Raw genomic sequence first — 21,067 nt, 5'->3', positions numbered from 1 at the left:
TTTGCCGTTAATGTAAAATGTGTAGCTGACTCTCAGGCGAGTTGCGTCCAGTCATAAAATAAGCAGTGACGTCGTGGGTTTGCACCGGGGTCGAGCGGCGGAGCTTCCCAGTACATTTCCACAGAATGAAGCGCTAAAATTGCACGAAAAAGGCACCATAAATCTAATTGTTGTTAACTATATAATTTTCTTACTCGTTGGTTATTGTGGGGATTGCTTTAGTTTTTAAAGGACAGAAAAACCGGTAAAGGGCGGGGGTTGGGCGAGGAGGAGGCGCGGATGAAAGGTCAAAGGGGAAAGGTGAGAGTTTTGTTGTCTTTGTGTTTGAGAGGAGCTCCCGTCTCTCACTGTCTCTCTTCCCTTCTCCCCGGCTCCTTTGTAAACTCTCCCCCTGGGTTTTTACCCACCCGAACCTATCCCCTTCTACCCTTAAAACCCTACCCTCCCCCTGAACACCTTCCAAGGCACGAAACAGGTAAGAAAACGGTATTTTTTGTTGTTTAAAAAGAAAGCGCACACACATTTCGCCACGGGCTAGGAGTTTCCAGGCTCGGCGAGGAGGTGTAGGCCGCAACAGCGCGCAGCACAATGCGGATTGCTTATGCGCTGCGTCTTTCTGGCAAAACGTGTTTATTGGCCGAAATCGACACTTATTCGGCCCTTTTCTCGGTTTTTGTTTTCGCACCGCACGGTAGTTTACCGTGCAAGTGCGTCGTTTGTTCTCGGTGTATGACGTTTTTTTTTCCGTATGTAGTTTGGTTTGGGAATGGGGGTTGGGGGACGGCGGCTCTGACGGTGCAAATCGCCCGTCGGTGTTCGAGTTTTTTTTTTTTGGGGGGTGGCGTTGTTGTTTTGAGCGTGGATCTGCTGTTTTGGGTTCTCGCAGGAATGATGGTGAATAATGAGGGCGATCTCGGCGCCCACCGTTCTGCCTCGGTTGTGTCGCGGGGGAAACTCGATGCTCTGGCGAATTGAGAAAGGGTTTCCACGTTGCCTGCGTTTCTAACTGCGTGATTGCCGCCCGCAGTAGAGCACGTAGGAGGAGATCTGCTTTCCTTAGGGCCGCGGTCTCTCTGTCGTGCCTGCCTTGAGCGCGGATTTTGCATCTCCCCCCCTCCCTAAATGTAGAGTTATTTTATCTAAAATTCCAATATCCAAGACCTTTTGGTTTTCTCGCTGCGACCGTGTCAATAGTGGAACCGCCGCTGTGATTTAATGTCATTAACGCGACATGTTGTCTTGGGGTGAGGGGCGGTCCTGTACTCCGGTACAAGTACGCACGGAAGGTGTAAGTCTTGGGTAGGTGTATTCAGGCTTCATTTGTTTGAAGTCTTCAAGACTTCGGCCGCCGTTAAGCGTTTGGCAGGTGTTGTAGGGTTACAACAAGGCGTGTCATTTCGGTCAGGCTCAGGCTACCGCGGTGCCGTTTGAGATCGAGGTGGAAAAAGTCTGCGAGATTTTTAACTCGCTGTTCAGGTTTTTTGAGTTGGAGACGAAGTTAATGGCAGGTGTATGCGCGTATCAACAGGAACATTTGTGAATTTGGACTTTGGTCTTATTAAGCATTCGCTAATCAGTATACGCACCTATGGAGCCAGAATAAAAAAAAACAGCGACGCAAAATATACGACGCGTTTTGTCTGTTTTATGTCACATTCTGTAGGCATTTTGTTTATACTCGCTTCTCAAAGCTGAACAAGTCAATAAAACTCAATATATTTCTGTACTGTATAGTCAATTGTTACGTTTAAGTTTCAAACTACGTCCACATCGATATTGATATTTGCCGGATGAAGCAGAGGAAAAGGTTGAATGGAATTTATTTTATAGAAATCCAATCCCATTGGCTTTTACTAAACGGGCTTGATTATGTACATTAAAACTGGAACACGTGGTGGGAGCCAAGGAATCCTGGCTGTAGCTTTTGAAGGATAAGCAATCGATCGCTTTAATTGTTGAGCCTAATTGCAGTCTATCCCGGAATATGTTTCTCTTTAAAGAACGTGGTGATTCTGCACCCCTGGTGTGGCCTTTTGTCTCCCCCTACCTTCAAGGGACCTGATCTTGTGTTTTTAAATGCATTGCACACTTTCCCCCACTCAGATTCCATTCTTGTGACCAAAGACGCCAGCTCCTGACCAGCCCGGTCCCTCCACTAGTCACTGTACCCATGATGGACTCCGGTGTGATCGAAGGAGGACTCAATGTCACCCTCACCATCAGATTGCTCATGCATGGCAAGGTAACCTGCAGTTTCTGACAGATCTCATTTAGCATATCATAGCCCACCGTGAAAAGTGAGGTTGGTGGTTTCACCTACATCTTCATAAATTAATGCCGGCCTATCGGCCTGTCATGCTGTGAACACCCATCATGCCTTCTGTGTTTGTAATCTGGCGTATTTGAATATATTTCAAAGCAGGTGTTGTTCCTGTGTGCTTGGTAGATTTACCCAGTGCACAAGAGGTTGAGAGAGAAAATATTTCTTTTGATGTTTCCCTTGGGTTAGAAAAAATAAGAGCAAATGAAACGTGAATAGGTTTAGCAGAAAAACAATTGCTCGTCAGAGCAGCATTCATTTAGTCAAACACTTTAAATGGAAAAGTTTCAAATGCAGAACGTGGAATGGAGCACTCTTCACTTTGAATTTTTCAGCATTTTTCTGTTGCATTTGTTTCCAATTGAGAGCAACGCATGTGGCTGTTGTCTAGTTAACAGTTCTCCAAAATTGAAATTCAGTTAATGAAACAATTGATAATTGTGCTTAAAAATCATTGTGGATCATTCAGAAAAAGAAGAACCCGAACTAGTAAAAAAAATATGGTGAGAATAGCTTTTGTGCGCTCTGGTAATATTTTACCAGATATTAGTGCTAATCAAGGTAATTCATTTCTGTTGACCATCAGAAGAGCTGATGCAGTGTTTGTACTGTTTACATTACTAAGCATACATTCCACAATCCAGGCTTTTAAATTACATTTTATATATTCTTTTCACGAACATTGTGGAATTATTGAAGCTCCAGTATTTTGTTATAGGAATTTCTATAACACCATTGTTTTGTGTCTATGCTAGCAATTCCCAACTTTATGAAGTGGGCATTTTCAGTTTCAATTAGTTTTCATTAAATGAAATACCATATGGCTGTTGTTGTTCAGGATGAAGAGTGAAACACAAAATGGAGGGCAAACTAGGGAATTGCTGGGAAGTGCGTTAAAAACCAAGAACAGAAGGCACTTTTTGATTTAAAGGATGGTGGAACAAGATGTCCAGCCATGTTTAAGCCGATAATATGGTTTCTTGCATGAAACTGCAGGGTGAGATCCCTGGGCCAATCAACTACCAAATGGACTAGATGAGCCTAATGACCTCTTGACTGAATCGGTACTCAGTAAACATTTGCAATGTGCCCCTTAAATTTTCAAATTCTTTTAACCTCACTAACAAATATTTCGGAAGCACAGCAATGTGCGAGAATTTGTGTATTTTGAGTAACTAAATGAGTTGGCTGTTTTTTTTCATGGATTGCTGTAGCAGCTTTAAGGCCTGGAGTCTGGCGACTGCAGAGCTACATTTGTACTCCTTTCTCTAGTTTGTGGATTCAGGAGCTTTAAATTGTAATGTTTCTTTTTTCTAGGAAGTCGGTAGCATCATAGGCAAGGTGAGTGTTGGTTCATTTTCTCACTTTATTTAAGGAGGTTGAGATACCATGGAAGTACAAGCCTGCATACAAAGGCATTCTGATGTCAGCTCAGTGTATTTAACAGGAGTAATTTGAAATCTTCCTGCCTGGGGAAAAAACAATTCCCTGAATAGAAAGCACATGGTCGTTGTAGAGCAATGAGGAGCCCATCCAGTCCCCCCCATTGCATTCAGCACTAATTATGTTGAGTTAAAGACAGAGGACTCCAGTGGAGTGAAGGGGAGAAGACCTGAGATCAGCTAGCTCTCAGGAGTATAGAATGGATGGGGACCTGAAAATGCTGGATGTGTACTGGCTTAGAAGAAAGGATAGTGTGGGGAGAGAAGGGGGCACAATTTCTATTAATCTTCAAGAAGATAGTGAGGGGGTGAGTCTGATCTGCAGGATTTAGAATTGACTCTTACGAAGACCTTGATGTTGGAGATGTTTCTTTTTCCTTTCTGACATACCAGCACTGAAACCATTTTTTTTGTTCCTTTGCCTTTTTAGAAAGGAGAATCTGTAAAGAAGATGCGAGAAGAGGTAAGGTTCTAGTTCAAAGAAAAGGCTGATTGCAGATGAACTGATAGTTGGTATTTGCAGTGCATCCACCTGTTTCTCAGTTTTTTGTGAATTGTGAGTGAAATGTTTTTCTGTCAGTCTTAATTGAAAAGGACGGTTTATTTTAAACTCCATTTGGCACAGTTAGCTATATGCTTGACTGCTTTGACAGTTGTCCTTGGTGACTTCAATAAACAGTGTGAAACTAGTCTTGAGGTTTTTTTTAGAAACTTAAATAATTAGAAAGTGGGCTTTTTTTGTCGCATTGACCGCTGAGGCAAAGACAAAGGTCATACGAATTGCCCATATGCATTTGTACAGAAGTAGGTCTGAGGCAATAACTTCAAAGATCTGTATCAAAAACTGTGACTTGAGCCATGTCTGGGAGACCCTTTTTTCTTTTAAATCTGTAGCAATGTCCATCAAACAACTTCTCAGTGTTGAGGCCGACAGCTTCACCCAAATGCAAACAAGAAATGTTAATGAATGTTAGCTGATCCACGCGTTTCCCAGTTTTACAAAATGCTCATTTTTCCAGAATCTCACAAGCAATTTTTGCAGGACCTGCTCTGCTTTTAAGGACAGCTTTGGTTTATAACAACATATGCAGTTTCTTAAGTCTTTTCCTGTTTCTGTCTTGACAGAGTGGCGCTCGCATTAATATCTCTGAAGGGAACTGTCCTGAGAGAATCATCACCCTTGCTGGACCCACGACTGCCATTTTCAAAGCCTTTTCCATGATCATTGAGAAGCTGGAAGAGGTAGCGCTGTTTTCCAGGCTAATCATTTATCAGAAACTGGGACTGATCAGCTAAAAGCAACAGGGAGTCGGAGCAATGAATGGAAAATAATGAATTAATTGCCAGGCTGTTGCCATATAAGGGTATTTTTTATTCTGCTTTTTAGCACAGTTTGCCAAAGCTCGTTGTGTAATAGACCAAAAAGAACCTTGCTCTGCTTTCGAAAGGTTCGAACATTTAAAATCTAGTCTAGTAATGTGGACAGTTCTGTTTTTCACATCTTAGAATTAAAATCGCTAAACTGGGATGAATTCATTTAACGGACAAAAAGGCCCTTGTAATTTAGGAGGCAACTTTTGTAGATTATATATAAAATAATTAAACTATGAATTAAGTAAGCAATGCACAAAACTCCCGAAGCATTGAAGTTAAGTGGATGGTACAAAGGCTTCAGCTGTTCAGTTGCTACCCTGATCTGAAATGGTTAGTCTTTTTTTAACAAACCTCTGTGTAGTTTGCTGCCTGCCTCTCCTCAAAGGGCAGCTGTCGTTTAGTTCAGGAGAGCAGGGTGGAGTGCTCCTGCTGACAGGATCTCGCACCTTCTGTGCCTGCAGGACATCAGTAGTGCGATGACCAACAGCACGGCCACCAGCAAGCCCCCAGTGACCCTGCGTATTGTGGTGCCTGCCAGCCAGTGCGGCTCTCTCATTGGCAAGGGCGGCTGTAAGATCAAAGAGATCCGCGAGGTGAGTTAACGCGTGCTGGGTGAGTGCTGTCACAGGACGTGGGTGGGGCAGGGGGTGACGCTTTTTTTTGTGATTTAAATCTCCCCTTTTATGTGTTCCCTTTCTGTAAGGTTTCCTGCAAGTGTATGGTTTTTTGAAAATATAAACCTTATTTGCCACTAGTGCGGGTATAGTGCATTTTTGGAGTAAATAATACTGTCCTGTGAAAAACATTTTTTTGAAGGTTACACAGATGAGTAGCAGGTTTTTGGTCAGCCCTAATTGTAGCTGGAGGCAAGTGCAAGTAGCTGTACTCTCTTTGGGTTGTGTGCTCTGTAAGGTACAGGAATGATAATCTGGAGAGGTTTTAATTAGTGATCTGCATGGGTAATTGTAATTGATTGTGGCCCATGGAGGAGCTGCGTGTGCCTTACAAAGATCATCTGTCAGGAGTGCCATGTCCTCCTGCAGTGAGCTAACCATGGGGGGTGGTTGTAATTGTATCCCTGGCAGTCGACGGGCGCTCAGGTCCAGGTGGCAGGGGACATGCTGCCCAACTCCACGGAGCGTGCCATCACCATCGCCGGCACTCCGCAGTCCATCATCGAGTGCGTCAAGCAGATCTGCGTTGTCATGCTGGAGGTGAGTTCTTTCTAAGACAGCCAGGAAACCCATCGATGAGCTTGGCCATAAGAACCACCACATGGTCCCCTGTGAGCACAAGGGGGGGGTTCCTCCTTTTTCCTGGGTGCAGAGCAGTTTGTGGGCCTGCAATCCGTTTCTTGTCTTTTGCTAAAAAATTGCTAGGTTTTACCTGTTAAAAAGGCTGTAGTAGGGCAGTATTGTCTCCCATGAGCAGTCGTGAATGACACGGAAACACAAGTGGGTTCTGGTTTCCCCAGTCGAGCAAGGCATAAAAATCTCTTGCTGTACTCCTCTTGCTTATTTCTGGTAACTTTCTCAGTTTTTTTCTGGTGCTTTCTTTAGAATTGTTTGGAGCACCTGGATGTCATTAATCTGTTTGCTGGCAAGAGAGGAGTACAGTAGAATTTAGCCAAGAATTTCGTAGCTGCTGGGAATCCCCTTGGGTTTGAGTGACTTCTGCTCAGGAGGATCAGGGGATTACACCTAAAACGTCATCGGGAACGTCGACACATTCAGCTCTACTTGAAAAAACTCTTTGAATAGCTCTGGTGTTTGAATTGAATCTTGTTAAATGTGCTGTGGATCCTATCTAGAATTGATCATCCATTAAACACGGTTTTTATTTTAGGTTAGGAAGGAAAAAGAGGGAACTATTTCCATGGTCAGCATGTCTTCACTGATGGCTGCTTTCTAAATGGTGGTTGTCCTGTTTTCTCCCCAGTCTCCTCCGAAGGGTGTGACCATCCCTTACAGGCCCAAGCCCTCTGGCTCTCCGGTCATCTTTGCTGGTGGACAGGTAACTTCCCCTGTGGGGTGTGTCTGGGGGGATGTATATATCTGAATATCTTCGCACAGCAACATCGATACCAGAGCTGTCGACAGGTATTCTGGGTTGACCATATCTGCCTTGATTTGGGAATCTGTATCTCTTTAGTGTTGCCTTGGCTAGAAATTGACCTGCATGACATGTCCTCCTTAGTGGTTCAAAAAATTGTGAATGTTTTGAGTCTCTTGAAGATATGAATATGCATTTAAAAAATGTATAGGTCATGATGCTGCTTCTGAACTACATGTGTTAATGGTGAGACTGGCTTTTTGTATCAACTTCTTTGTAGTCTGAGTACAGAGTTGCATGATGGGTAAAAATCCTATAGCTCTTAGATTGATCCCTGTTTGTACTTAGAGGATTATGTAGATTGGCACCAAACTTCTAAAAATAAAGCCCCTTTTGAGGCTGTGGGTTTGATTTAATGGGCACAACAATTTAGAAATACACAATTTGCGATTCTTACTTGTATTGCCAAAACCAGAATCCCCATGAACATGTGAAGAATGATTTCCCATGTGCTGTGGTAACAGTGCTTAAGGAAAGACATAAACCTTGCTTTGTTACTTTCATTGTAGTTTGTTAGAAAATACACACTAAGTAACCAAAATTTAGTGTACTTCATTGGTTATCTAGAGAATTTAGTTCAGATGCATCTGTGATCAGGAATTACTTTTACTTTCATTTTCTCAAAACAGTCTTTTGACTTTTTTGTTTTGGTATTCTGAGAAGGGTATTATTTGCATCTATCAGTAGAGAATATATCACTATCAAATGATCACTGTGTGGTAGGACAATTTATCCTGTCTACATAACTTGTTAGTAGAGAGTATTGGCATTGCTGACTGTTATATGTAAAAGTAGTTTGAGGGATATTATGAGTAGTAATAGCTGTCATATTTGAAATGGCCTGCAGTGGATACAGTTGGGCTGAGTCCCTTTTTCCAAGTTTGATAGGTGTTTTTCATTGAAGAGCAATCCTTTCTTGCATTGCACCTTGGAAAGGTGTGAATGAACTGTGCATTACTGGTTACACTGAGGCTGCAGATGTTCATACAGTACTTCAGGTACAAGAGTGAGCTAAAGAAATCCAGGGTCTCTGCAGTGGACTTCTTTGATTTTTATTTTGCTCCCCTTCCTTCCTTCCTTTATCCACCCACCCCCCGTCTTGACACCCTGTTCCATGTGCTTTGCATCACTTTACAAGACAGATCCTTTCCCAGCAACAGCAGCTTGCTCTCAGATCTGTTATGGAATTAGGAGACCCTGCCCTTCTATATCTCCCCACCTTTTGTTTTGTAATATTTGCTAAACATTCCTCTTCCAGATGGTGTTTTGGTCATTTACAGAGGACATTTACAGCCCCTCTCTGCATGATCTAAATTCATTCTGAAGCCATGCTATCAAAGCAGTGCTCTCCCGAGCCTTTTGAATAGCACTAATACTGGAATTATTGATGTAGGTCTTGATTTTTTTTTTCTTTGGGCAATAGTTAGACATACTACACAAAGGCAAAGGCTTTCTAGCCTTTTCAGGATGTTGGCAGATGCAAAGCTATCTTGAATCCAATATAGATTCAACATCCTGCACTTCCTGTATTTCCACAACCCCTTGGAAACCAATAAATGGGAGTGATTATCATCCTTCCAGTGATGCATGAAATTTTTTGGACTTGCATACATTTCCCCCCGCTCCCCATTTACTCTCAAACATACTGGGATCTTAAATTGGGAAGGGATTTTGCTCAGCTGTTAGAAAAGCGGTGTTTTGCCTGCCTGAGAGGTCACAGACTCCAAGCCCCATTGGCAGGGTTTTGGTTCAGTGACGATGGGGACAGCGAGGTCGCATGTTGAGCCACTCTCCTGAACGCTGTCTTTTCTTTACAGGCTTATACCGTTCAAGGACAGTACGCCATTCCACACCCAGATGTAAGTGTTAGTCTCCTTTTCCTTTTCTTAAAGGACTTGAGTGATTCGATCAATAGCCATATAGGGGTGGAAGATTAGTTCTGATTTTGTTTTTCCGATTTTAATCAAAACCGGAAGTTGCCCATGTATTTGGTCCTGTGCCTAAGGCTCTCATGGGTAGTCCTTCCCTTTCAAATCAACAGACTACTAAAGCAAATTGTGTAGAGCATCAGTGATGCTATGAAGCAGCTTTCCCATCCCTTCCTTGATTTCTTCTTGCTTACTTGCATCTAGACCTTCTTTCCCAGTCTTTCCTGATCCCTTGCTTCTTTAGCATTTTTGTTTCTTTCTGCTGCATTTTTCCCTCAAATTTGGAAGTGGAATAGGTGGGTGTTACTTAGTAATTGTCTTGGTAGAAGTTGTATGACAGTGTGTGTTTAACCTTAGTTTGCAGTCTGCTCAGAGCTTGTTTTATATTTTAAACTTGGGTTTTCACCCAAATTTGACGTGAAAAGTGAAAACTAAGAGGTGAAAAGGCCATTTAGCTCATCTGTCTCATTTCGTTCTTAGCTAAGTGATCTAAAGATCTTTTCCTGGTTTCTTTCAAGTGGTGCTTGGAGGTTGAGTTCATTTTTTCAAGTAGGATCTTGCATACTCCTACAACTCTTTGAGTAAAGATGTGCCTTCTGGTGTCAGTTCTAAATGCACTTCCCTTTAGTTTCCACCTGAGTTCTGGGGTTTGTTTTGGTTCTGAATAAGTCTAGTGGGTTAATTTTGAATGCTTAAATCAGGTCCATGGGCAGTCCTCTGTTCAAGACTAAAGGTTTGTTTTAAATTGTCAGAACATTTTCAGGCTTGGTAATGCATCTAGTACTTCTCTGGAGTGATTCCAGCGTGGTGACAAATGTACATTATTTTCTAAATAAAGCAGGCAGTTTGTGATTTTGAAGACATTTCAATTATTCCATCTTTGATCTTGTCGGTGAAAGGAGGATCTTTCGGGATTTTTAGAGCGTTCTTTAGGTGGAACAATGTATGTAAACTTGCTTACATGGGATTAAACTTCATAAGGATTGAAGAAGCTCCCTTGCTTACAGGTTCTGTGAAAACTGCTCCATAGTGAAGCAGACTGCGTGACACTTGGTCACTTGAGCCCAGTGCTTTTATACCGTGTGGTTTTGTGGGATAATGTAGTTTGGAATACGATAACATTAAGTTTGCACTCCATCTTTGGAAGCTTGGGATACTTTTGCTAGTAGGTGCTTAATAGGTCTGAGGTCTTGTCCTTTTTTTCTTCCATTTTCACCTTTTGGTATACCTTTGTAGGACATCTGGCGTGGTTAAATCCTTTCTTAAACAATTTTAGTCAGCTATGTTTTATTTTCTTGTGTTTTGAAAAACACTGGATGTATTTTTCAGCCTTGAAGTTTGACAAGTCGAAATGTGCAATGTCAGCGGTGGTGCTGCCGTCCAATCTTGCGTCAAGACAGGATCTGTACCAAACATTGCAAACTGCGGGGTTTTAGCAGAGCTTTAGCAAAGTGAACACTTTTTCACATAATATAACGTGGAGTCTGAAGGGAAGTTGGGAATTCTTAAGAGTTGTTGTTTCTCATGGTTCTTGGGAGAGAACTGTGTCCTACCTCTGTGAAACATTGGGATATCTGTTACTAAAGCACAGCTCAAATTCTGCAGTGTGATGTGAGAAGACCCTCAGGACTCCAGAGGACTTTTTTGTTTTGTTTGTTCAACCAGTGCACTTTGTAAACCACACTTTGGTCCTTGAGCCAGTGCGTCGTGCGTCACCTTTTTTGCAGTTTGCCTGTAGAGCAGACTTGTCTTTTCAGTCCAGGTGTGTGCAACTAGGTGGCGAGTTTGTAGTGCTGAAACACTGGGGTAAAAGATGGTCCGCTCCTCCTCCACATTAACGCTTATGTTCTGTTTTTCTGCCCGCAGCTCACTAAACTGCACCAGCTGGCCATGCAGCAGAGCCCCTTCCCCTTGGCTCCCAGTAACACTGGCTTCACTGGTAGGTAGCTGGGTGGGGAGTTTTCAGTATCTCTTTATTACTGCAGTGGCTGGATGAGGACAGACTGAAGGACAAGCCGCTTCATGCTATCGAGTCCTGTCTAACTTCTAAGTATGCTTAATCATCCTGGGCAGCAGTTGTTGGTTCATATTCCTTTGCGCAAAACTCTGAAAGTCTCACCAAACTTTATAAAAAGTTGATTTTTTTTTTGTTAGACAGTGATATGTCGCAATTGTGCCTGATCTCAAAAGTATAACATTGTTCCTTTTATAATGCACCAAATTTAAATGTTCGGGAAATGGTTGGCTTATCTGAATTTTTTTTTTATCTCCAGATTGTTTGTGGTCTAGATTAGAACATCTGAACATTCTGTACTTTTTTTTAATAATGCTTTGTCCTGACAGTCCTGTTGTTTGTCTCCGATTAGTGTGACAAAGCCCATATACCCAGGGGAGAAGTAGTGCTGTACAGCAGATAGTATTCAGAGACCTTGGGCAGATGGGGGAAGGGCTCCTAAATCATTGCTACAGTAAAGCATGCTGCATATGGGTCTTTTGTGCCATATTCCCACCAGGGAGTTGAGGGGGATGGGAGGGGGGAGTATTTGGTTTAGAGGAGTTGATGAAATTCCTGGCTTCGGGCAGTTCGTAAGATAGGACTTATCTGGGAAGGCCCTAACAGCCTGATTTTGAGTGCATCTCCTCATGGTTTCCCAGGCCTCCTTCTGGAGGGGTTGGGTTTAGAGAGGAATGATATTTGGTAGATCAGACTGCACATCATGCGTCAAAGATTGGAATACTGTGGGACAAGCCCTGCACAGACTTAAAAATGTGTAATACGTACAGGGAGTGCTGGGAAGAAAGCACAACATTCAGAGAGGACGGCACTTGCAAATAAAGAGGGGATAGATCTGGTTTTCAATGTATAGATTTAAATCATAGAAGGGTAGTAAATTCAAGGGTTAAATAGGTTGTCACGTATTTCACAGTTATGCCTAAGGTTGTGTTGTGTACATTAGGAGTGGGTACTGTTTGCTGGTTTATGTTAGCAGTTTCCTGCTATCTGGATTTAGGTTGTTCCTTAATTGAATGACTGATTTCTGTACGTTTCACTTTTTAGCAGGGATGGATGCCTCAGCCCAGACCAGTTCTCATGAGCTCACCATTCCAAATGATGTAAGTATTCCGTTCCCCTGCCTCTTTGCCCATTCTCTGTTGTGCTGAGTCTGCAGACCCCAGAGCAGGCTGGGGTCCCTGGTCTTGCCAACACTGATCACTGAGTTAAGGTTGTATTTGTACTGTTGGACTGAGAACTGCCAGTCAACTCCAGATCATTTACCATCCATTTAGATTTGTTAGTCTCTTCAAGATCTTAACAGCTGCAGTGGCTACCTTCAGAGGCTGAGTAAAGTTTGAGAAGGTATGATCAAGCTGAATGGATGGTTATTGGCTGCTTTGTATAGGTGCAAATATGATCTTGGATCTTTTATCAGGGTTTGCAGAATGCATTGGAAGTGCGGATTGTGTATTTCTGATCTTTTAGAATAGGTTGTTTTTGAGAATTGATTTCCTGATTGCCCACACTTGATGGTGGTAATTGGCAGTAAGCAAAGCTAAAGGTTATATTAAAGGCCTGTCTTGATTTGTTGACATTCAGATAATGCTCTGTCCTCTCTGGGTTTTTTGCATTTTTCTGTGGCAGTGCACAATGCCTTCCAGATTTCATGAAGAGCCACGGTCTTCCCAAGGTTAAGGTTTTCAGCTACTGAGACAGAGCAAGCAACTCAGTTGCAAGTGAAGTTGTGTTTTGTTCCTGCTGTATTTCTTCATGTAACCTTTCTACACCACTGCCACCTTTCCAGCTAATTGGATGCATCATTGGCCGCCAAGGTGCCAAAATCAATGAGATTCGCCAGATGTCCGGCGCACAGATCAAAATCGCCAACCCGGTAGAGGGTAGCACAGATCGGCAAGTTACCATCACTGGCTCACCGGCCAGCATCAGCCTGGCAGAGTACCTCATCAATGCCAGGTAAGAGCTCGGTGTAAACGATCGATGGCACTCTTTATTGGGGGCAGCTGGGCACAGGCAGTAACGTACCTGTAGGGGCACAGGTGCACTCACCTGAAGCCAGGGGTTCCTTTTAAAATGGTTTACCAGACACCCTATTTGGTGTTGATCTTATGGACAGTTTTAACATCTCCTTTGTGTGATTTTATGTTGATTTACCTTTTTTCTGCCGAATGGGAGCAGGAGTGTTATTCAGCTGAAGGGTCATCTCTTAAGACACTTCAGACCATTTAAGCAGACATTTATCACTGAACAACGATCCTCAAGTACAAAGCAATGGGGAATATTTTTCTCTTATTTTCAGACTTTGTGTTCATGTGGGCCCATCTGACAGGGCCTTATGTTTTCACTCGGATGCTAAAAAAAACTGAGAGCCTCTGTTGTGGCTGCTTGTTAATGGTGTAGTGGCTAAGGAAGACGAGAGCCGAAAGTCGAGGTGATTTTATAAACGAATAGGTAATGATCTCTGTAGGAGTGATAGGGACAATTTCAAAAGAGAAAATTACTGAAAAGGTCACCTTTTTAATCTGTTCTGTAGAAACATGGTATGGTCTCTCTTGATCACCCTGTCCTACATGTTAGAAATTTAAGGAGATCACTCTGTAAGGCAGATACCTTTAGTTTTTAGTAATGTATTGAAATGTTATACTTCCTTACATTTTACATAGTGCTTTTCACCTTAAAGGTTCCAAAAGTGCTTTGCACCTAGAAAGGGGCTCATTTTATCCATCTCTGAAGTACAGTCCTCACTGGGGTGATGCACAGTAGCCCCACTACACAGCAGATTGGGCACGGAAGGGATTGCTTAATCAGTTGAATTACAGAATAAATTCCACATTTCAGACCGTACCATTGGACCATTGTAGACAGGACCTTGATGGCACCCCCAGCCTCACCTCTGAGCACCTACATAACCTGCAGTAGCACCCTAGATTTTCTTGGTCTCTTAGTGTTGCCCGAAGCTCATTTAAGTTCTGAGATCTGAGCACAGTTTTCAATGATTGCTAACGTTCTTTGATTCTGAGGACTTTTTAAGTTCACTGAATAAGCCTCTGGGATCCTGTTCTATAATTTATGATCAGTTGAATTGGTTTACACAGCTTGACAGTCTGAAAATGTGTGCAACACCAACTTACTTTTCATCTCCATTCATTTAGCCTAATTTTCTCATTTCGCTTACTAAAAAACCCTTTTCCAAGATGGATAATAACCCTTTTTTTTACATTCCTATCAAGGGAAAATCTAAAAAATCTGGGGGAACAAAAAGCCCGCGTAGAAATAGTCATTTTTAGGAATTCATTTCCCTTAGCAGTTTGAAAAGCTGAAAATGCAGTTAATCCCCTGAGGTACTCCTTACTCTAACTTGTTAACGTAAAAGCTTTTCGGAGCATTGAAATTCCAATGCAGCATACTGGTCATAATCCAGTATTGTTGCTATGTTATAAGTCTTCTGTGGACAGGCGGCCCACTGCCTCTTGGCAAAACGATATTAGTTGAAGAAGGCTATAACCTTGTGTAACGCATATTAACCATTTAATATACATGTACACTGTGTCCTACCCCCAACTCTTGACTTCACTGGCAGATTTGGCGTTTATTTATGTAGTGTCGGCTAATGCCATGCTGTAGAAACTGAAACCTCTGCAAACCGTTAAAGAAGAAACCGGATTACGAGTACAATAACTTTTTTCCTCATCACATGCACTTTGTATTTGGCAAGGTGTCGTTTTCCAGTTGTCATTGAAACGATACCCATGAATGAAATGACTACGTTAGCATCAGATGAATTCGATTAACTAGAGTCACCTATGAGTAAATCTGGCTTTTCTTTATTGTACTTAACTACTCTGCCAGTAAAGTCTCTGGTCTTGTGAAATGTGGTCTGTGAATGTCGCCCTGTTTTGTATGTGCGTCCGTTGTAAAGCTAGGTCCCCACCCCTTGCCACCCTCTCCCAACACCTCGCCTTACCCAGTAACCCAGCCCGACTGTGTGTCCCTCTTTTTCCTTTTCTCTCTTTCTCTGTTACAGCGTAGAGTCCGCTAAACCTTCCTCCTCGAATCCCGAGCAGCACCTCAGCATGAGCCTCTGTCAGCCTTGCCCCCCCTCTTCTACTACCACTACTACTACCACCACCGCTACCTCCTCCTCCTCTTCTTCCTCCTCTTCCTCTGTGGTGTCCTCCCCAGCCTCCATCACCCTCTCCTCCCTGCTGGCTCCGGGCCCCCTTTCCTCCGCCTCCTCTTCCGACTCCCCGCTCCCCAGCTCCCCCGTGTGTGTCTCCAGTCTGCTTGGCATGAAACCCGTCCCACTGCTGGCCCTCAATGTCGTTAGTGCGCCCGCCAAGAGCCCGGTGGCGTCCGCCGCCGCCGCCATGCCACCCGAAAGCACGGGCGCGGCAGCGGTCCCCTGCACCGCTAACAAACTGAGCTCCTCCGATCTGGCCTCCAAGTCCAAGAAAAGAAGGCTGTCTCCTTACTAGTGGCTTGTTTTTTTTTAAATCGCTTTGTGTCCTGGGTTGTAATGTTTTTTTATTTGTAATGTATTGGACTAAGCCTGCTGCAAGCCCTTTTCTTCTGGCATCCCATAGAACCCCCCCCCAGCCGCCACTGTAATTTTTCACTTCTAAGTTCTCTTGCTGGTGTTCTGGAGAGGATTTTAGTGTTGCCTTATAAAGACTGATCCCATATTATTTTGTGCGAACTCCCCAGTTTTCCCCTTATTGGCCATGCACTTTCACGGCTAACAACGGTTGCATCGGATCGAGGAAGCTTTCCGTTTTCCGACTTCACTTTTGAACTGCTGCCAGTTTTGTTTTTCTCTCCGCAAAGTGGCGGCTAACACTTGCAAGCATCAGCAACTGTGCTTGGGAATGGCCTGGCTCTTTAATGTGATCTTTTCAGTTGGGGTCAAACATGCTTTGTTGCTTTAAGTGGATGTAGTGACTAGATTTAGCCTGAATCTTAACACCGTCACGGATAAAGGTGGCTATTAAGCCAGAGAGTGTCTTAGAGTAGTGAGAAATATTAGGATGATATTAGGATGATGCCTTGTCTGGAAAGTTAAGATTATGGAGGGAGGGGGGTTCCAGGTATTATAAAGAATCTTATTCTAGCTGCTGCAGTTTAAACATGAAGCTCTAATGCATTGCTCAGTTTGTTCCTTTAACATTCTGCCTGTATATTGAGAATATATTTAACTTCAAGCAAAGAACGTCTGCAGTCTCTTTTGCTGGCTCCAAAGCTTGCAGACAAGAGTCCACTGACTTGATACAGCATGGCAATCAAGTATGTTCCCAAAGCCCACGGCCTTATTGGACTGGTCTTAATAGCGGTGGAAATGGGGAGAGCAATATTTGGAATTCAAAATCTGGAAAACGTTGGACTGTGATTACAAAGGCCTCTCTGTGAAAAGAGCACCATTGACCACAATGAAGCAAACGTGTTTAAAAGCCATAAGCAGTGGAATATTCCTCATGGAAGTAATAACCTTATATAATTAAATTGGGTTTTGCCAAGTGAGGCTTCCTTTCACATCTTTCACGTTTTATTTTGTATTTGGATCATGCATTACCACAAGTTAGGACTGGGATAAAGTTTTGCTGTTGTTCGTGGAAGCATTATCGCAAAATTGTGCTCGTCAGAGGTGCTGTTTGGCTCATTTTTTTAGATTGTGCACGAGTGGGTGTGGAGTGGGGCCAGTCAGTGACTCCCTATGGTACTTGTCATTTTGATCCCCTGGGTAGTGCTGGGCGTCACTGCACCCATCCCTCTGTGTCTGCTCTACACTATTACATGATGGAAAGCCTTGATCTGTTTGCCATATCTTCTCTGTAACTAATAAAATACATCAATTCCAGGGAGTTTTGATGTCTGCTTAAATGTGTTTGTGGTCCTGCAAAAGCAGGTTGAGGTTTTTTCATTCAATTGTGTGGAATGGAGCTTTTCCTGCACTGCCATCTGTTCGCGTTACTGATTACTGAATTGTATAATCTGCCTGTGCCTGCTGTCTGCTCAGAGGGTTGGGTGGGTGGTGGGTTTTTTTCTGGTGTGGTCATTCTCTGTAGTTTTCTTTTACATTGAAGTCTTCTTGGAAGTTCACGTAACTGTCCATCATTGATGGTTGTGCAGATCTTGGGCACAAATGGAAATCTACTTAGGTTAAAAGCTGCACGTCCTCCTACTTGGAGAGAGTTGAGACCCTTCTGTGCTTCAGTACACCTGAAAGTGTTTTCCAACCATCTGTCTAAAGAGGCCTAGCTCCGCAGCTGTCGCACAAATCAGACCAGAAGCACAGATACATTGGGGAGATAAATTTGGGTGTTTTGTAAGAAAAAGTGATGACTGCTGTGGAGTCCTTAGTCATTTATTTACATTTTAGCTAGGAAATCTTACCGGCTGGATTTATATTTTCAAAAGATTGTGATATGAGATGCAACAGCTGAATTCTGTTTCGGAAAAAGTAGAACTTTAAAAGACCGCACTCAAGGCTTTTGTTTTGAAGTAAATGAAATCAAAACATTGTGCATGTGAGCTGTCAATCAATGCTGATTATTTGCAGTTGAAGAGCTGTCATAAAATTATTTCCTGGAAACCTATGGAGTACCATTTATATTACATATGTATTCTACTCTTTGCTGTGCTTTGAACTAAAGGTTTTCAGGTCGTTGGGTGGCTTTTAAACCTTCCAGAGATGTCACAAACTGCTACTTAATTGTTTCACAGAATCTTACAGCTGTAGAACTCTTTACAAATTGCCATGGATATCTTGACTAGTGCAACATGATTCAGATGGATCTTGACCTAAATATCACTACTTCTTAAGTTGGTATGAACAAGTCAGTGTTCATCAGTTATGGTGTCACCTTAGATATTTATAGCTAAACCCTTTTGGTGTTTTTTCCCAGAAAAATGACTTAATGTAACCTTTAATTATCACTGGACACTACCTAATATTAATTGAGGAAAGGTGGTTGGAGCTCAAGGCCATTTGAAGATGTAACATATAAATATATATTATATTAATGTGAAAAATGGCAGCTGGACAGGTCTAGTGTGTTTTCACTGTTTGAGATCATGATACCGTGTTTAAAACTATTAAATGGAAATCGCATTTTCTCTCTTTCTTTCCAATGTCTTGTTCCAGGCTGTCTTCGGAAGCGACCGGACTGGCAACCAACTGACATGTAAAAAGTCCCAGCACTAAATCCTACTTTTTACCCATTAAAATCCATTAAAGTAGTTAAAGCCACAATCCACTTTTTCATACTTATTTTATTTTTGTTAAACTAATACCCACAAATAAATCCATCTTTTTTTTTTTTCCTTAAGGATTTCAGTTTTTAATTCCCTTTACATCTGATCGGTGGTTTTAATGTTCCTTTTTGTTTTTGAAAAGAAGACCATTTACCTTTCTCTCCTTTTCATATTTTGAGTTTCTGTTATACCATCAGAAAGTGTAGAAGTGAAAAATCTGAATAGGCTTAAGTTTAGTTCTGTAATGTCAGATTTTTCTAAAAAAACGACAAAAAAAAAGAAAAATTAAAAAAAAACAAAAAACAAAATAAAAAAGAATAGATGGACTGATTATCTCTGTGTTCTTTTGTTTAATTATTAATCCCACCTTTGGGGAGAAAGTGCAAAACCCCATGCTTCCACTGAGGTCAGTCCTATCCCTGTTATAGTAATTTGATCTAAATAAATTCTGGATTCTTAACATTGGTGTGTAAGGGATGTATCTTGTAAACCCCTCCCAAAGGCACTGCAACATGGCCCGTGTTCACTGTCGGGGATGTACAGCTACAGTCTTGGAGGACTGCTCAGTCCACAGGTTTTCATCTCTGTTCAGCTTCTGATGTGAAGAGTGCAGCTCTCCCTGCCCCTGCTGGGATTAGATTCTGTACCTCACTCAGTGCCCTGAACCCTGTTGCACTAACTACATTATGGCTTAACTGGAGCAGTTTAACACCTTTCCTCAGTTCTTTGAGATTAAGGTCCTGGAGATGGCGGATCCCTGCAATCCTGCTGGATTGCTGTCCTCTAGCCCTGGAGATGAGCACCCCTCCTATGAGTAATGATTACTCCAGTATTGGAACATGTATGCCTGTTCATTACAGTAGTACTCTGTGGTGTAGCCTGCTCCTTAATTGTGATTGATTCAGGGGTTTCCAGGTCTTGTCCTTGGGGTCTGGAGTCCAGCAGGCTTTCTGCAGCTCATTAGTCAGCTGCTTAAGGCAGTGGAGAATGCGGAACACATCTTCTGAGAGCTCATAATTGAAGGAAATTCAGATAAACTGCCGTGTTCTGACTTTGAGGACCGGAGCTGGAAATTGCGGTCACCCTATACTGAAAAGTTACTACTTTATATTCTAGATATTTACGTACCCATGCAGAATTCCCAGTGCCTATTGTAGGAGTGTTTGACACATCTATCTGTGTAACATTTAATCCGCACTGGTTTATTAATTTGATGACAGTGCACTAGTTGGGTTTATTCTTTAGTCTTTTACTGTACGTGTTGCTTTTATCTGAAGCAGTGGTGGTTGGCAATTAGCCGAGTACTGCTAGGACATGATTTTGAGATTAGGAATGGTTGTGCTATTGGGACATTCTACAACTTTCCAGGTGCCTGCAGCACCCTCTCTAGTTACTGCTGCATCTCCTGGGAGGAGGCTTTACAGTTCTAAATATGAGTTGTTCCAGCAGGTGGGAATGTCCTTGTCTCCATGCTACAGTGGATAGAGGGGTCGTTACCAGGCAGCCTTGTGAATTATAGCACTTAAAAATTTGGATATATTATATAAATGTTAAAGGCAATTAAGGCTTCAATTAATCTAGTTTAGGAGCTCGGTTGGAATAATAACCAGAAGGAATGGGGAATCCTGTCTCTTGTCCATATTACAGGACCTTAATATCTCCCAACATATTCACTAATGACTTTGTAACTTTAATTGAACCAGGTTATGGTGATCACTTAGTAACTCTTAAGTGGAACAAAGACTAATGGGGGGGGGATGGAAGATCCCTTGCCTACCCATGCTCTAAATCTCCGATGCCCAACTATCATCATTCTGCATGTTTCCTTAGACACAATCACCCTTTATTGATGGATGACGACTCTTGGAAAAACTTTAAATGGGTCCGGTTAAGCCAGTAGTTTGAGGTTAAGAGCTCGGCTGGAGTGAAAGCCTAAAGATTATGCCCCCTCAAGGACAGGAGCTGTGCACATCTGGTCTCCATTCTGAATTTTGATGGGTAAGACTTTCACGGGTGGGTGCAATTTTACAGTGCCCTTTGGTGTCATTTTATTTTCTTTGGGTACTTTTTTCACCGTGTCATTCCAGCCCTCCCATTCCCCACTGCACCTGTTGTTTTTTGGGAGTATGACAGGTCAGGTGCCAAGGAACAGAAGAGGAGAGAGTTGTGCGTTCCCTAGAATATCCAAACTGGATCTGCATTTGCTGAGGATACTGAATTTTTATGAATTTAAAAGAACTGCAAACCAGCACTAACACTTTCTAAACTACTAGAAGGTCTGTCCTCTGAAAAGATCTCTAAAATGGGGCAACTAGTATAATTTGAATGATGGTTTAAAGATAACTTTTTGGATCTCTAGCTTCTTGCACCCTTCTTTATAAGTAGACTTTTCAGATCTAGCCTTTGCACTGGTTTCAAAACAATGTAGACCTGGATTCTGCATACTGTTGAAGATCACTTATTAAAACCGTTAAAAAGTCTCTTGATGTTTCCATGTTAATTGTGTCCTTGTTAAAAAGCTCGTGTTTCATGGGATGTGGCCCTCATCTTGATACTATGCACGCAAACAAACTACAGCTGGGAAATGGAGGCTATAGGCCAGACTGAACTCCCAGTTATTTTTCGAGCC

At 42.4% G+C, this 21,067-nt stretch overlaps 1 protein-coding gene across 8 annotated transcripts; it reads left to right on the top strand.

Moving 5' to 3' along the window:
* Positions 1-292: 292 nt before the first annotated feature.
* Positions 293-20,918, top strand: pcbp2 (poly(rC) binding protein 2). Of its 8 annotated transcripts, none has more exons than XM_069185928.1 (13): positions 293-475; positions 2,104-2,242; positions 3,638-3,661; positions 4,193-4,225; positions 4,888-5,004; positions 5,598-5,729; positions 6,222-6,350; positions 7,075-7,149; positions 9,066-9,107; positions 11,043-11,115; positions 12,235-12,290; positions 12,977-13,146; positions 15,215-17,041. In XM_069185928.1, the coding sequence occupies exons 2-13, from the start codon at positions 2,171-2,173 to the stop codon at positions 15,663-15,665; spliced, it is 1,374 nt and encodes a 457-aa protein (XP_069042029.1). In that variant the 5' UTR covers positions 293-475; positions 2,104-2,170; the 3' UTR covers positions 15,666-17,041. The 8 variants fall into 8 exon arrangements, with proteins under 8 accessions (XP_069042029.1, XP_069042062.1, XP_069041926.1 ...); XM_069185961.1 differs by lacking the exon at positions 293-475 and adding an exon at positions 823-894; XM_069185825.1 differs by lacking the exon at positions 293-475 and adding an exon at positions 1,060-1,299 and having other exon boundaries at positions 12,238-12,290.
* The last annotated feature ends 149 nt before the right edge of the window (positions 20,919-21,067 follow it).

The sequence above is a fragment of the Lepisosteus oculatus genome, chromosome 1 (genome assembly GCF_040954835.1).
Source record: "Lepisosteus oculatus isolate fLepOcu1 chromosome 1, fLepOcu1.hap2, whole genome shotgun sequence".
Classification (NCBI taxonomy): domain Eukaryota; kingdom Metazoa; phylum Chordata; class Actinopteri; order Semionotiformes; family Lepisosteidae; genus Lepisosteus; species Lepisosteus oculatus.
The sequence above is the reverse complement of the archived record's forward strand: the minus strand, read 5'-3'. Positions and strand labels throughout refer to the sequence as shown.